Source organism: Acromyrmex echinatior, chromosome 4, assembly GCF_024713525.1.
Source record: "Acromyrmex echinatior isolate Ae372 chromosome 4, ASM2471352v2, whole genome shotgun sequence".
Taxonomy (NCBI): domain Eukaryota; kingdom Metazoa; phylum Arthropoda; class Insecta; order Hymenoptera; family Formicidae; genus Acromyrmex; species Acromyrmex echinatior.
Window position 1 is genome coordinate 8,955,789 of NC_141855.1, and position 16,316 is coordinate 8,972,104.

The following is a 16,316-nucleotide window of genomic DNA, read 5'->3' on the forward strand; positions in this document are numbered from 1 at the left end:
GCGGCTCTATCGATTTCCACCGACAAAGCACCGCGTCGCGTAGCGCGACGTAATTCGATTAAAAAGATCGAGGTTTCGCGCAATTTCGTCGGATCCGTCTGGTGGAATTTTTAAAATTCCATACACAAGCCCGACCATAACTTTTTAACGCGCGCTTTTTCTTCAACCCTCTCTGACCATTATTCGACGATTCAATATCGATTGTAATATCAGCCCATCGTTGCAGCTGCAATTCAGAATCGAGAAGCAGGAGCTTTCACGTTAAAGTAGAAGATCAAGTTGTCAAAATTAGAGTGGAGACTTATCTCCTGATTCTTAAAGACTTCGCTTTATGTTTGAATTCTTATGTGTTCTGGAATTCAACAAATTTTTCTTTCTAACGAAAAATTAGTGATTACAAGTATGTTATTAAATATAAAAATGTTATATGCGAAGCAGTGGAGAAAAAAATTGAGACTAATGTAAACATTTTTATATGTATTATCTTGAAATTTCACTTTGTTAATAGAGGAAAGCCTTCTATTATGAGATAGGCGTCTAATATGAGATAGCGGCGTTTCTGCTAAACTATGTTTCTAATAAACGTTTCTAATAAACGCTACCTATTGATTTCACCATGAATTTATTGCTCTTGAATTGAAAACTATTTAATGAAAAATTTCATTATTAAACCATGTCTGTAAAAAAATATTTTAGAATTTGGATGTCTTCAAGGTTCATTGAGATCAGTCTTTAAACTTTATTATTTAATAAATAAATATTTGACAATAAATTCTTCATGTAGTGATAGAGTGAGATTATACTAAAATACGGGATATGTTGAATTGCTTAATTACAAAAATTAGATTTGATGATCGTAAAACCGTAAAAACAGTGAAAATTGTTGCTAAAATATAAGTGTTATTATACAATAAAAAAAAGACAACCGGAATTGACATCGATGTCTATTTCTGCGATTCTTGGTTCCAACTACCTGAAGACGAGTTCTGGGTACAATGCATCGCATGCTCATTTTGCGTGCACTCTGGCTGTGTTTGTTTGTATTTTAGAAACATTAAATAAAGTTTGTTAATTGCAGTACTTATGTACTTTGTGTGTTATTATCAATTTCTCGGGACTTCTCATATGAGGAGCACAGTTTTTTACTTTCCAATTTACTCACTTTTCACATTTCTTTAAAAAAAAATAGAATTTGAATTAATTTTTATATAATATTATCTTAAAGCTTATTAAATTCTCTTCAAAATGACCTATTATTTTTTTAATTCTGCCTAGACTTCTTATCCAAAATGAACTCGGTATTTCATAATAGGGGCTTTCCTCTACTATTTGTAACTTTATTAATACATAAGAAGAAAAAAGAAAAAGAAAAGGAGAATTCAATAATAAACACATAATGTTCACGTAAAGGGAAAAAGGGTTGTGATGGTCAATGAAATGATAAAAGAATGAAATCCTCACGACGTGATGTCGTGTGATTTTAATTATGTAGATTTTTGGAAAAGCGTAAGCCGCGTATTGAAAAAGGCACATGGAAAATTATTGTCGACGTTAAAAGTGCATCAGATGCGCATATATTGTATATCTTCGGGCGATTATTTTCCCGTCGTTGGTTCTCGGATCGATTGTTCGAAATACCCCATCGTGCCTTAAATCTCGAACCAAGTCGATCGACGGTGAAATTATTTATCGCATTTACATCGCTATCTTATCCACTTGGGACGCGCATTCACGAAACCATTACCAGGCAGTTACTACGTCCTTTCGTAAACCGACGCTCGTAAGTTTGCAAGAAGATGCTCTAAAAAAATCTTTATCGATTGAAACATGAGAATAGAGAAAGTGTCGAAACTGCAATATATAAATATTTTGATTTATAAATAAAGTTTTCAGAAATTTGGAAATATTTGCTAAATCAATTAATTTAGAAAAAAAAAATATTAAATATACAGGATGTCCCGAATTTAAATAGCCAAACTTTAAGAGCGTATAGGAGGTTCGACAAACTAAAAAAAAAAAGTTCCTGTAGACCTGGATTTCATTTTTGCTTTTGTTTGAGCATTTAAATGCGGGACAATCTGTAAAATTAACATAGCTAATGCAAATTATATAAGTATTAAACATATCTTTATATTTGATCTCTGATGATTTTAGAAAGTCGTAATCCCGGATTTTCTTTTATTCATTTTTTATCTTGCTATCCTCTTTTTACACACACACACACACACACACACACACACACATATATATATACACATTACATATACTCGTGTTATCTCACTCAAACTTATCATTTGTCTTGCTCACACGACGAGCACTCTGGGCCCTTTATCTTGCCACAGGGCCGTATATTGCATTGGAAGGTTTGCCACTCTACCGGTCGCATTGAATTCCATGGGACATGTGCACCGCACCACGACCAGTAAATTTGACCTACATTCACATTAACCCATAACACACCAGCGACCGCCGGTACGTGTTCAGGGACGTAAAACGATGTCTTTTTTACACAGCCACGAGACACTTTAGTGTAGTTTATGTCGACTGACGTCTCGCACAAGGCGACGACACGATATTTCCGACCTGACGGGGTGATGAAGTTAATGTTTAATGCTGCGCCATACATGTGCGAAAATAATAAATATTATTCGGTTCTGTATTCTCATTAGCTTATTACTATACTAATTGATTCTTATAAATTATATGCGTTTTGTTTGAATTTTGCAAAGTTACAACATTTTGCTTGAAATATTTTGGCTTAAATTGAAGATTTTTCTTGTACTTTTTTAAAATTATTAAATTATTAAATAAATTTGACTGCCTTGGATACGAAGATTTGTCAGAGCATATTATAAATTTTTTAATATATGTATAAACTATTTTTGAATTAATGAAATTTGAAAATATATTTTTATTTTTTAATACTTTTAGTATTATTTTTTAATACTTTCATAATTAAGAAGATCTTTTAATTAGATTTTTTTTTAAGTACTTTTATATAAAAGGATTATTGAAGGATGTAAAGCAACAGAAATTTTATATTGTTGTTTTCACGCTATTATTTTGCCGCTGCAAATATATGATACAACAATAAATTTTTGTTCTCTAATTAAACGCGGCTGGAGCTCAGATTTCGTCAATTATCAGGAAAATTTTATTTTTTATCTATTTACGTGGAATAAAATATATAGAAATTTTACGTTTGCTCGTGTATTTCGGACTATATGATATTATTGTTATAGCAATATTAACTGTGAAATTTTTAAATGATGTTTCACTGCGGTATTAAAATATTATTATGGTAGATGCAGATCTCATCTCGGCAAATTTTGTGTAATAATGAACGAAGCACGTTTACTAAATAAAAAATAAAAAAAAAAACAAATTTGTGTGATAAAAGAAGCAAATTCAAACCGACGTTTATTTTATTTCGCCTAAAACCATAAATTTCGTTGCATGTTTGTTTCATCGAATTGGATAGGCTACGTGTACTATTTCACATCCAGTAAATTCTATACTCTTGCACGTTATACCCGTGCGAGAGTACCCTCATCGTGTACGTGCTTGGGACCGTAAAACAATGTACTTTTTTTCCAGTGAGTAGTTCGAGCCTTGTCTTTGCGCAGACGGCTTTAGTATGACCTCTCACGAGCTGTTTACTCCGCAAAAAGGAATTCTTTCTAACTCTTTGATCTTCACGTTCGTAGTACATCAAAATGCAATTAATCCGTTCTTATCTTTTGCTAGAAACAGTTTTAATAATAAAATGATTCAGATTGCTGTTGCACAAAGAACCCGATAACAGAAACCCTTTTGTAATATTCGACAACCTGTAGACAGAAGAGTAATTTTAAACAATAGTTCAAATAGTTTCGATGTAATATAAATTTAAAAATTAAAGGAACAATGATGTTATTTAATTTTTATTTTACAACACATAATTATAATATATATTCTGTTAGAGACTGATGATATAATTTGGTTCTCGCTAAATATCAATTTATTATAGGGTAACTCCGGTATATACCGCACCTATCAAAAATTTAATTTATTCAGTATTATTTATTATGTTTAAAGTAAATGAACTATATCAGTAAAAACTTCGTATTGTCTATTATTATGAAAAAAATATTGGAAATCAGAAATATTTATATTTTGTATTAAAAAATAAACTTTTTTAAACCCTTGTATTTTTGCCGTTTATTCCATAGGGATGGAATATATGACTACTCATAGAGGGAGAGAGGATATATACGACTCATGAAAAATTTACAAATAATGCATATAAATAAGTAGTAAAATGACACAATAATTTATAAAATGCGTGTATAAAGTTTTATTAAGGAATAAGAAAATGATAAATATGTATATGAAGTAATAAATAATAATTACAATCTTTCCACATGTATTATAAGTGTTATGACATGAGGTACATGTAATGCGTTTATTGCATTTAGTGCACTGAATTCAATCTGCTTATTTTATATACTTTGAGCATAAATCCCATCCGCTAAAGATGTCGTATATTTCAAACAGGTGGGATATACAAGACAACAAAGAATACAAGAGCAAAGTATAGTACTTGTATTTTGTTATACAACATGCTTTACTATTCCTCTACATTCATCTATCACGAAATAACCACAAGTCTTTTGCACGTCCTACAGTAATCATTTTATGTAGATTATAATTTATGATGGCGCTACTCAACACAGTGACAAATCGATTCAACTCACAATAATTTCATTAATATTATCAGTAAAAAACTGAAATCATACAATACTAATATAATAATAACATAAAAGCATGTAACAGAGTAGTTATGGGAAAATTACTCCCACTCTATCTATTATTTTTTCTGACTTTTGCGGTGTAAATTCCAGCGCGGCGTATTTGTCGGAATTATCCTATGGTTTATTACGTGAATTTTATTTTTAAATAAACTATATTGCAACATATATAATATCACAATGTTAAATGCTTAAATCTGAAGTCTAAAGTTTCTCACAATACATACGAATCTTTTCATGTCTCCTTGTTCCAGATGGGATATATGGAAGTAGTGATACCGCCCGACATAATGGATGACGAGTCTGCAGATGGTATGGTCACTCACGAAGGAGGCAATATAAGATTGCGATGCGTCGCCACAGGTTCGCCGAAGCCTATTGTCACTTGGAAACGAGAAGACGGTCGTAACATTATCCTCAGAGAGGATGGGCAGAAACAATGTAAGTGTACTACTGTACTTTCAAGGAACTTCTATAAGTGATTTCTTATCTACAACATCTTAAGGGACGCAATACTGGTTTCGAAAATTGAATTAAACAAATTAAATTTAAACTTTAGTATTGAAAATTTTTTAATATATTAAGAGATATTAAAAATAAATGAAGAATTTAATTTTCACGAAAGAACGAATAACGAAACACGGGTTTTCTAATTAAAAATTTGGGAGAGATGTCTCATCTTTTTTTTTTTATTATATTAATATTTCAACACTAATAATGCGAGATGCGATAAATTAGACCTAAATTTGAAATTCAAGGCCTCCGTCGCTCGATACTGATAATTAACGTTTATCATTATGAGAGGCATTCAATAGACATATATTAGTGGATACGTATATTAGATTCGGGTACGCCGAGCTCAAAATATAACATGCAATATAACTGCTGTGCAGTCCATGCTCTGATGAACTTATATTCACTTACCGTTGATATTTTAGAATAAGCTTTGAATCGCATTACATTCGCAGAACTCAGCATTCTCGTAAAATCGAGTTATCTGAGATTCCTTTGAAACCGCATGTTTCACGAACGCATTTGGCAAGATGACTACACACACACACACGCGCGCGCGCGCGCGCGCATTATATATATATATATGTGTATATATATCGTTGGAATAATAACAGATTCAACAGAGTCAAACAGTGCAAATTACGACCGTCTGAGATACGTGAAGTGGGCAAAATGTAAACCGGATTTATTTATATTACAGGATATTCCAAAAACAGAGCTTGCACTCTCTTCCTTCTAATCTTGTATAATATATGTAGAATAAAAATTGAAACTTTCCTTAATTAATATTTACAAAAACTTTTGTGAATTTTGCGAGACTTCACGTAATGATACGTCGTATTATATAAAGATGATTGAATTTAATTTGTATTCAAATTTACTTTGCATTGTATTGTTAAATAGAAACGGATTATGTGCATTCTGAGGAATTCCTTGATGCTTATATTTCATCGTAACCCGAATATTGTGTAGCCAATTATGTTTCCTTTTACTCATCATTAATAATTTCATATTCTCGAATTTAATGATACTAATTGGTTTCAGCGGAACAATAATGATAATAATAACGTGCCAACGTTCGCTCGCGTGTGACGTTTCTGAAATGTAAATAAAAACAAAGTATTAAACTCGCGATCGAATTTTCCTTTATAATTAAATTTAATAAAACATTTCATTAGTTACAACCTTAATAATTGTTTAATAATATTATGCCCAATGTAGGAATAAATTTTGATTATGTATTTAACTCTACGCACAAATCAGAGTAGTTTACTATTAAAATGATGATTTAACAAAATTCTTGTTGTTTAAACATTTGATGTGAATCGAGAGCAAAAATGTGTTTCTCTGTTTAATTTAGAGAGATAAAATTATCGAAAAATACTTAAAAAATGCGAAAGTCTAATATGAAATAAGTACTTTTAAATAGATTGTAAAGACAATTAAAAATTTAACAATTCAATTATAATAATCACACATCCAATTATAATGATCCAGTTGTTATAAAATATATAAATATATTCAAAGATATATCTCTTTAGAGTCTCGATAATAATTATGCTTATTTATTATTTTAAAGTAGAATTGGTCAGAGTGGTTGGAGTTATACTTTAAAGTTGAGGGTTTGACATTAGTTTAGGATTCACACGTTCAAAGTTAACGTCTGACTTGGTATAGGATGCATGTTGAACGGCGAATTCTAACTGCGAAGCAGGACATTTGCAGAAACAGGGTCATAGGTAACGACACGCTCGAGCATGCCGACATGGTTTCTCGTTCTCGGTCATCTTAGCCTTATTATCGAATTGCGTCTTTGATTCATTGCCATTGTTGAATGTAGAATAATTTATTGAATACTGCAGATGTAGAAACTGTACAATAGAAAATACATGAATTCCATTATGCGAAACAGCAATTCTCTTTAAAAGAGAATTAAATCAAAATCTTATTTCGGAGAAAATTTTATTGAGAACGATATCACGTCATTTATGTATAATGCTTAAATATTTATTTTAATTATCGTATATATATCAGTATAAAGTGCAAAAGTGACGTTTGATTTTGTCGCCAATATAAATAACGAAGAGATCCTTTGTGTAAGGATAAAAAAATTTTCGGCTACAGGAAGTGATGAAGTGACACAATCGTTTTTTTATGAGTATCATTGATAACATCCATTCTTTTCACGTCGTTAGGCGGGATTAAGTTCAAGGAGAGTCAGCGATACGCATAAAGCTCCTGGGAAAAAAGTGCCACGATTACGTCGATTCTCTAATTAAGACGGTCGTGCCGACGCGGCTGGAAAAGTGTCGGAGCGATAAAATGTCGAGGCGCATCAGCGCGGAATAATCGATCGTCTCTCGCGCTTACTCGAGCCCGTCGGTAATTAATTACAGCGCGAACGGTAATTTACACCCCGCGGCAAATACATAAGCACACTCCCCCACAATGCATACGCGGAGGGAAGAGGGAGGGTAGGTATACGTCTAAAACCATAAATTATTACGACGCGCTGCTTCGAGTTTAATCGTAAAATAAATAAATCGATAAATACATATATTGAATTCTACGACCTCGCGCCTCTCGCATCGTTCCCCTTTTTTCGTTATTGTCGCGATGTGTGTCTCCTCCTCATTTCTGTCAGAAGGAACGCCAAGGGAATCTCACATTGAGATAGCGTATAAAGATCTATTTAGCGCCTTTCGCGGATTAAGAGAAATTGTAGAAGAATCGTTCTAGGTCCCATAAACTTCAAGTGAACTCGTTTTCGCGATTAATCCTACCCGAAGGATTAAAGTTTAACAAGGGTTAACGACCCCCGCGTGACGAGGTCGAGGACGAGGATCCGCTTGTCGTCCTTCGCGAGTTAAAGTGCACTTATTGACCGCTCTTACAAGCAATCCAACCACGTCACCCTAGGTAATCCCCGATCCGCTGTACGGGGTACATTCCGTGTACAAGCTGCGATCCTGCTGGAAGGATCTCCGAATCCCCGACGACCTGTCCTCTTAGCGTCATTCTCGCTGGAGAGATTAGTCGAGTTTTCGTATGAAAAAAAAAATGAGAGCTCAAGAATCTTCGAGGCGGGTAGAAAGAAGGATGAACAGACATAAAAGAAGAAATTCTCCGATCGTAATCGTCACTTCGTGCCGTTTTCGTCTTCCCCGACTGCCATCGTTCTCCTTCAACTATCGTTCTTTCCTTTGCCCACCCGTGTCAACCTGATCTCCGAAGCGTCGTAAAAATAGACACCTGGAGAACATCCGGGGTGACACTCGTTAAACGCGGGAAGGACTTTGGCAGGAGATCGGCGGAGAAGATCCGTCCGAGGAGGAAGAGAAAAATAACGAACGATCGTAAAGTCGCCTTCTTCTTCCTGCTGATGCCTCCGTATATCGCGAAAGATGGAAGACGTAAGAGAACGAATCACCCAAGTTGGCAATCGAGATCTCGTCACCTCGCGGATGCGTCGTTCGCGACAACGTGACTTTTTCGCATCTCCGATTAAACGGGATTGCGGGATATAAACCGTAAACTTTTACAACGCATTTCCCGGTAACGACACTCAAAATTTGATCGTTGGAACAATGAACTCCAGTTGACTGTCTCTCGTAGAAATTTAAGTGGCGGTTTCCGAGAAGTCTTTTTATATTGATTTAATAATAGGGTCGAAAAAGTGCTGGGAATGCGCGTAAGTTAAAAATAATGTAATTTCAATTAGAGCACTCGATAAAATATATAATTATTCTTAAGTATTATAAGTGGAAATTAGATCTCGATAAGAATAAAATTTGCATAAAGATAATATTTTCATTTGGTAAATATTTATTAATACAAATAACAGCAAGAATTTTTTATTTTTGCTCGAAGCGGATCTTGATGTTTGATATTTATATGTAAATGTGCAAATACATTTTTCAGTTCTATAAACTGAGCGCTGATTGACTGGGAATGCGTTTTCACGCTTACACACTAAACACCAGTTCATCCTTGTTGTCTATCAAATATCAAATATAAAATACAGATAAATGATGCTGTAAGCGTAAAAATCTTTTTATAAGACATATAATTATTAAAAACTGTCGTTTATAATAATGCTTGAAACTAAATAAATAATTTTATATCGATAACTCGATATTAATTTTTATCTTTTTCTCCACTCTTAACAACATTGGATGATCCAAGTATGCGAGATATGCTATTAATTCTAAACAATACTCTCACGTGAATTCAACTGAAACTTTCATGTCGAAAATATATTTTCATATGAAAATTATGCTAGTGATTTTATGTAGACGACCATACGCATCAAATACACATTCAACGCAAATCTCAGTAAACTTTATCGGAATGTATTCATCGTACCTGAAGTTAATAACATCTACATAAACTGCCATGCAAAATTATTAACGCTGTATTAAAAATACGATATAAAAACATAAATTTTTGCAATTGAAAGAAAAAAGGCTGGAAAAAAATATTATAGATTATTTTGTCTCCCAAAGGATGTTACGTTGCACAGAGAAGATATGTACGATGTGTTAAAAGTTTTAAATATTGATCTTCCCGGTTGCAGCTCTGAAAACCTTCGTCGGTGAGACGCTGGAACTGACGGGAGTGCTTCGGCAAGAGATGGGCACGTATCTCTGCATAGCCAGCAACAATGTGCCACCGACGGTCAGCAAGCGTTACTCCGTCGATGTTCACTGTAGGTATCACGCCGCGATGCGGACGTTAATTAGCCGTTGCCTCGTCGTCGTCGCATTGAATACATTACCAGGGCAGAATGCCCGAACATTATCCCAGTCATGTTCTCACGATTGTCGAGCAACGGATATAGGTACCGTCAATCACGCACATTAATGAAATGTATTATGAAAGCTTCAATTTCTCGAAATAAAAAAATATATTATTTATAGAAGATAAAGCATCATAATTGAATGATAATTAATTACAAAGAAACGCGATTGTTTGAAAAGTTATAGATTTTTACTTTAAAAGTTATTATATTGAAGGATTCTCCTGGATCCTTGTGTGTTATATTGCATAATTACTCGCTGTCTTTCACAAGTTCACGTATGACAAGACGGATCAAGATGAGAGCGTTAATTAATTGTTTAATTAAACTGGGTATATAATGATTATAATGCTGCTAAGACAATATGTGCTTGTCATGCACAATGTTGTATCGAAACATTACACTTCTGTAATGCATCTTCCAAATTTTAACTAATTATGAGATTTTTTTATAATTATACCTATTAATTCAAAATTTATCCACAGATTTTTAAAATTTGTATAATATTCTCAGGTTATATATAGCTATAATTCGATTTTTTTACTGTCAAATTTTATTATTGTAGATAATTTGTATAATTCGTATACTATGATGAAACAATTTTTTTAGTCTTTTTTACATAATTCTTCAGAAATTTTTATATAAATTTTGTAACTCTTTTAGAAAAAAATTTTTTAGATTGTTTTATATGATTTGAAATACTTTTTACAGAAATGCTGAGAAAGTCTATATTTTTTTTAGAATTCTTTATATATGTAGATTCTAAAATATGTTAGAATTTTTGTATTTTATACAAATTTTCTCCCACGAAAATTTATAAAATCTCAAGTAATTTAAGATATTTAGAACACTTTATAAATTTAAAATGTAAAAAATTCTTAAAATATTACGAAAATATTATGAAACCTTTTTTATTGGGATAATCATGAATTTTAAAGGTAGTGCAGTTTTCATTTCAATTATGTCAAGCTCTCTTTTGTAAATGTAAACTTTATTATAATGTACTTTAATTACTAGTGAGAATTATATCGATTATTAATGCTTCTTCAATATCGGTGGTAAAACTATCATCTGGTTTCTGTACGGCGCTGTGGTTAGGAATATACCGATAGAGATTTTCAATAGGAAATGAGGTTGAGTTAAACTTTAAAACATTTTTCGATATCTATATTATCTCAATTTCCCATTCAAAAACTTTTCCCCTAGAACTATCGCACAACTTTATTAATATTAAACAAAACAAAAAAAAATTCAATCATTAGTATAACAAATATTTTTTCAACTTTTTACGATCAACACTGATCGTAATTTAAAATATTTTTATATTTTTATTTCGATGTTACATATTTTTGTGTATTTTTTTAAATGACGCATAACGTAAATAACGTAAAAATTGTTTGTTTTAATGTTAAACAATCCAAAGTTTCATCACTGGAAGACAACGTTGTTGCGAAAAGTATGCCAATAACATTCTTCTGGGAGAAACAATAGAATTACCGGGAATGCGCGCATTGTTCGCAACGTTATACGCCTCGCGTATCGGGAGTCTAAAAAATCACCGTGCAATTTGGTTAACGGCATTCGCAAATGAAAACTTTATCAACCCCCGAAGTTCACCCGCGCAGGGCGTTTTTCTCGCGCGTGAAACTTCCGGCCGCGCGCTACTGCAAAATTAACCGGCGGGCTTGACGATTTATCCACGTCGTCGCGGGTCGTGTAAATATTTGAGCGCAAAGGGTTTCGCATTAATTCGCTGCTTACGAAATGTAATATTAACCCACCGTTGGCTCTCGTGCACAAAGTGCGACAGAACCAGTTAATTCTTGAATGAGAAACACGCGGTCTCCTTTGGGATTCCAAATGTATTTTTCACTCTATTTTTTTATTCCATCTATTTTGATCTTTTGTCTGATCTCATTTTGCCTTTAAATAACGCGTAAAATTTTTTTGCCTTTATAATTCTTTTTTAATTAATCAAGTAATCATTTAAGATAATCTTCGTAATCTTATTAGGACAAGAAATGTTGCATTAAAAATAATATGAAGATTTATACAAAACAAAACTGAAAATGTGCAGAATGAACGACACATACTTACTCATTGTTATTTTAATTTTTATTTCGGATGTAATATTAACATTATGTACATTTTTTGTTAAGCGCAAAATATTTGCTCGAGGAGCAAATAACTAAAAAAAAGACGACGGAATATCGTGCTATTCTCTATTGATGTCAGAGACTACACTATTATCCCTTAATTACGATAATTTAATGATTGGTTGTTTCAGTTTCACCTCTTATTAAAGTGACAAATCAATTAGTGGCCGCGCCGATTAATAGCGACGTCGTGTTGCAATGTTACGTCGAAGCGTCGCCGCATGCTATGAATACTTGGTACAGAGATGCAGGTGAGAGACAAAATATTTCATATGATCTACTTTTCGTACAATCTGCTATTTCCATAAAGCGTGAATTATCTATACAATTTGGGAAGACAAATATTTTCTAATGCGAAATCTGTTTTTGGAAATCTCGAAGTACTTTTTTGGATTCGTAAAAAAATTGCTGAAAAAATAGCTGTCTCGCGAATTAAATTAAGTCCATCCAAGAATTTGTTAAAAATTTGAATAATCAGACACCCCATAATTTGTATTATCTCACATTACACTAACAGATTTGCACTCTTGATTAACCATAGAATGGCTGCAATCAGTTTCTAAAGCGGAAACTCCAACGTACCATAATAATATTGATTGCAAGTCAGAATTGCGTTAGATTGAAAATCTGTGCATCCACGCATACACGCACGTATATATACACACACATACACACATTTCACGCGATTGTATTATAGTTTTGTCGCGTCACGAAGAGACTTTTTGCACTAGACGCGTTAATCAAATATGTAAATTTGTGAATTGCTCGTAAACGCGCTGCCGTTCCGAAAAAAAGCTCCATAAATTTCCCGTCAAAATCAATGCGTTTGAAAATTTTTGATTAACGACGACAGTTTCTCGCGGATGATTTCAAAGCGTTACTTTATGCTGCGCAATAAACGATACACAAATATTGAAAAATACATATGAGAATAATTGATACAGTTGTATAACAAAAATTGAGTCATTTATATCGCTCTGATTGGAAAACCATAAAAGTGTTGTTTATAAGCTACATATTTCTCTTGCAGTTATTGACTCGAGTGTGGGTACGAATATGTTTTTCATCTTGTTTATTTGAGTCTTTATTTTTTTTTTTTGCAAAAATTTTTATTGCTCCCCGGTGTATTAGTAGTAAGAACTTACTTTACCAAACGTTAGCTGTCTTTGATGTTAAAGTAAACATTTTATTTTCGAATATTAAAGCACACTTGGAAACATACTGGAATGTAATTTGAACGTTTAATAAACTAGTCGTGCGCACTGTTTTAAAGTTGAAATTTTAAAGTTAAATAATTGTCTGTTATTCAACGCGTTTTAAATGAGCAGTATTTTACTGGATCGTACCAGCCTATATTGCACGATTGTATTTTTGATCGCTTTTGTGGGGCAGAAATTGAATTCCGCGGCGAACGTTTCTGCTGCACATGAAAGAGCCACGCAATTAAAAACAGCGCAATATTTCCATTCGCTTTCTATTTAGGCGAGAAACTGCTGCCCAGTGACAAATACGTAATGACGGAGCAACCGTTGAACGAGTACTCCTGGCAAATGAATCTCACTGTCAATTCCCTGGAAAAACGGGACTTTGGTGGATACGTGTGCTCGTCCGTCAACGCGCTCGGGAAGTACGACGGCGTAGTTCGGTTACAAGGTACAAAGAATTCTCTGATATTATCTAAAATTGTATTTTGTCTGCTTCTATCTTCTTCTCTAATAGCTCATTCCCGATTATGAAACGAGTAATATATCCTGCGATACGTTTGACAGTATTTAAAAATAATATCGGTCTTTTTATTTGCAATTTTCAATTTTTCATTTGTGATTAGAAGGATTACAAAATTTTCTGTTACTTTTCATTAATAAGCTTTATCAGTAAATTCTAAAAACTCCTTTTTTTTTTACATTACCGTTATTTAATATAATTCTCTCAACGTTATTATCTTGCGGCATATTACGCAGTATACCACAATGTTTTTATCATTTCCTGTTTAGAGCTGCACCTTTCTGCGAAGACGACACCGACGACACTCATGAAGAACACGGATATTAGGCAGCGCAAGAAGCCAGTAGCGAAGGGTAAAAAAAAGAACAACAGCAGTGGCAGGCGAGGACACGCGGGCGGTTTCGAGGAAGGTGATTCCATCAACAGCGATGATGATTTCGGTACCACGCAGATCATGACCGGTAGCACTCAAGAGGGCCAAAGAACGGACAGGCCCGTCGTGCCTTCCTTACCGCCACCGCCTTGGGTCATCGTAAATGCCGCGAATCTCAGGCATCCCTCGGTGTCCGCGATCTTGCTTTTGCTTCTTCTGCCGACCACTTTGTAAGACGATGGCGAAGAGCTTCAGAAATAAATGATTATGAGAGAAACTACGATTATAAAGATCCACGAGTCAGACCGAAGAAGAATAAATTTAGAGAGATCTCGATCCTGCGCGACACAGGTAGAAGAATTAACATTTGATCAATTAACGTTGATTTAAAGTTTCAAGCATTGACTTTTTGAAATTTTTTTTATTTACACACGTGTGGAATTATTATGAATTTTTAAAAGTAATTTTTTTATGCCTTTTTTTATTGTTTACATTATTAAATATACAAGGTGTTCCGGATTCAAGGTTCAGAATTTTTTAATACCATATTTTCTCATGGTGGCAAAAATAAGAAAATGCAATATTAAAAAGTTGATAAAAAATTCTGAAAAAATTCTTAGGGTTCTATGGAAAGAAAATAAATAATTTTTGTCTCTTGCAGTTTTTCTGTGAAGTTGATGGTATTTGAATAAAAAATTATTGAAAACCAATTTTCAATATTTAGTAATTAATATCTCGTTAACCATTACGAAAATTGCAAAATGGTAGAGGACTTTTCGAGTTTTAGTCCGCTCAGTTTAGTCCGCTCTATCTACACAAAACTGATTAACCAAAACTTATCCTGTATATTTAACTGTAAACTTATCTGAAAATTTTAAATACAATTACATAATTTTTTAATTTTATATTAACGTGATCATATTTCTTTTTTTTCTACAATAAAGTCAATCTTAAAATATTCAATGTTACATAACTTGTAGGAAACAATTATCTCCGCTATTAATAATGGTGAAACTTTTCTCTCAAAGCTTGTCAGAATATATTTAAAGAGGGTAATCGTTATAAAGAAATCTCTGAATATTACAGACTTCTGCTTTAATCATTATTTGATGTACTTTACGTTTTTTGCGATGTCAAAATGCTTTCTCGGATTACGTACCTCGCTCTAAGTATTGATCGCGAAATCCAATATCTTTGAAGAGTAGAAAACCAATCTATTTAAGGAGAGAAAAGCCTGATTCCAACGGAATCTGACATCGACTGCCTGGTCATTATCTTCATTACCCTCTATCATTTATTATGTATAATTTCCCCCTGGCAGCTTTTATCTTTTTAATCATAACTTTAAAGTAAACATTAAATTTGTCGTGTGATTGTATTCTAGAAATCTATCTTCGTAAAATTATAATTTATGAGAATTTTAAGAAAGTTTTCAAGACATTGAAAATATATAAAGCATATTTTTACTAAAGAAGGGTAAGTCATTTTCTTCTTCTCAGTTAAGTCATTGCGATATTTAACTCTTATTCATAAGAGAATTAATATTTCACGTATCGTCGGACATCATTTGCATACGAAACTATTATAAATTCTGGATAGAGATTAATGAATGAACTTAGGAAGGCAAGCAAAAGGGTTAGTTAGGGACACCTCGTGGATCTTCATTAGTCGCTTAAAAGTAACGCAAAGGGACGCGCCGTGCGTACACGACAATCCTATCTGGGTAGGTCAGTCCCTCTGGCGATGATTGTAAATATAAATGAAGGTCGAGTAAATTCGGTCAAAATGTACAGAGAAAAAAATAACTCTGCTTCCGAGTTATTTAGACCTTATGACAGTGCTTCTAAAATTTTGCAAATAAAAATCCTTTGAAATACACTAATATTTTTATTGAAAAACTTTATATTGAATAAATGCAGGAAAATACAGTTTTAAAATTTTATGAAACCAAAAAAGAGAAA

General features: G+C 33.1%; 1 protein-coding gene across 2 annotated transcripts in view; it reads left to right on the forward strand.

Moving 5' to 3' along the window:
- DIP-lambda (Dpr-interacting protein lambda) overlaps positions 1–16,316 on the forward strand; it is a 160,913-nt gene extending 144,597 nt beyond the window's left edge. For both annotated transcript variants that reach the window (XM_087405113.1, XM_011066701.2), the window contains exons 6-10: positions 5,045–5,231; positions 9,880–10,011; positions 12,389–12,508; positions 13,740–13,910; positions 14,252–16,316. In XM_087405113.1, coding sequence (XP_087261239.1) covers positions 5,045–5,231; positions 9,880–10,011; positions 12,389–12,508; positions 13,740–13,910; positions 14,252–14,589 — 948 coding nt within the window. In that variant the 3' untranslated portion in view covers positions 14,590–16,316. The remainder of the gene's footprint in view (positions 1–5,044; positions 5,232–9,879; positions 10,012–12,388; positions 12,509–13,739; positions 13,911–14,251) is intronic.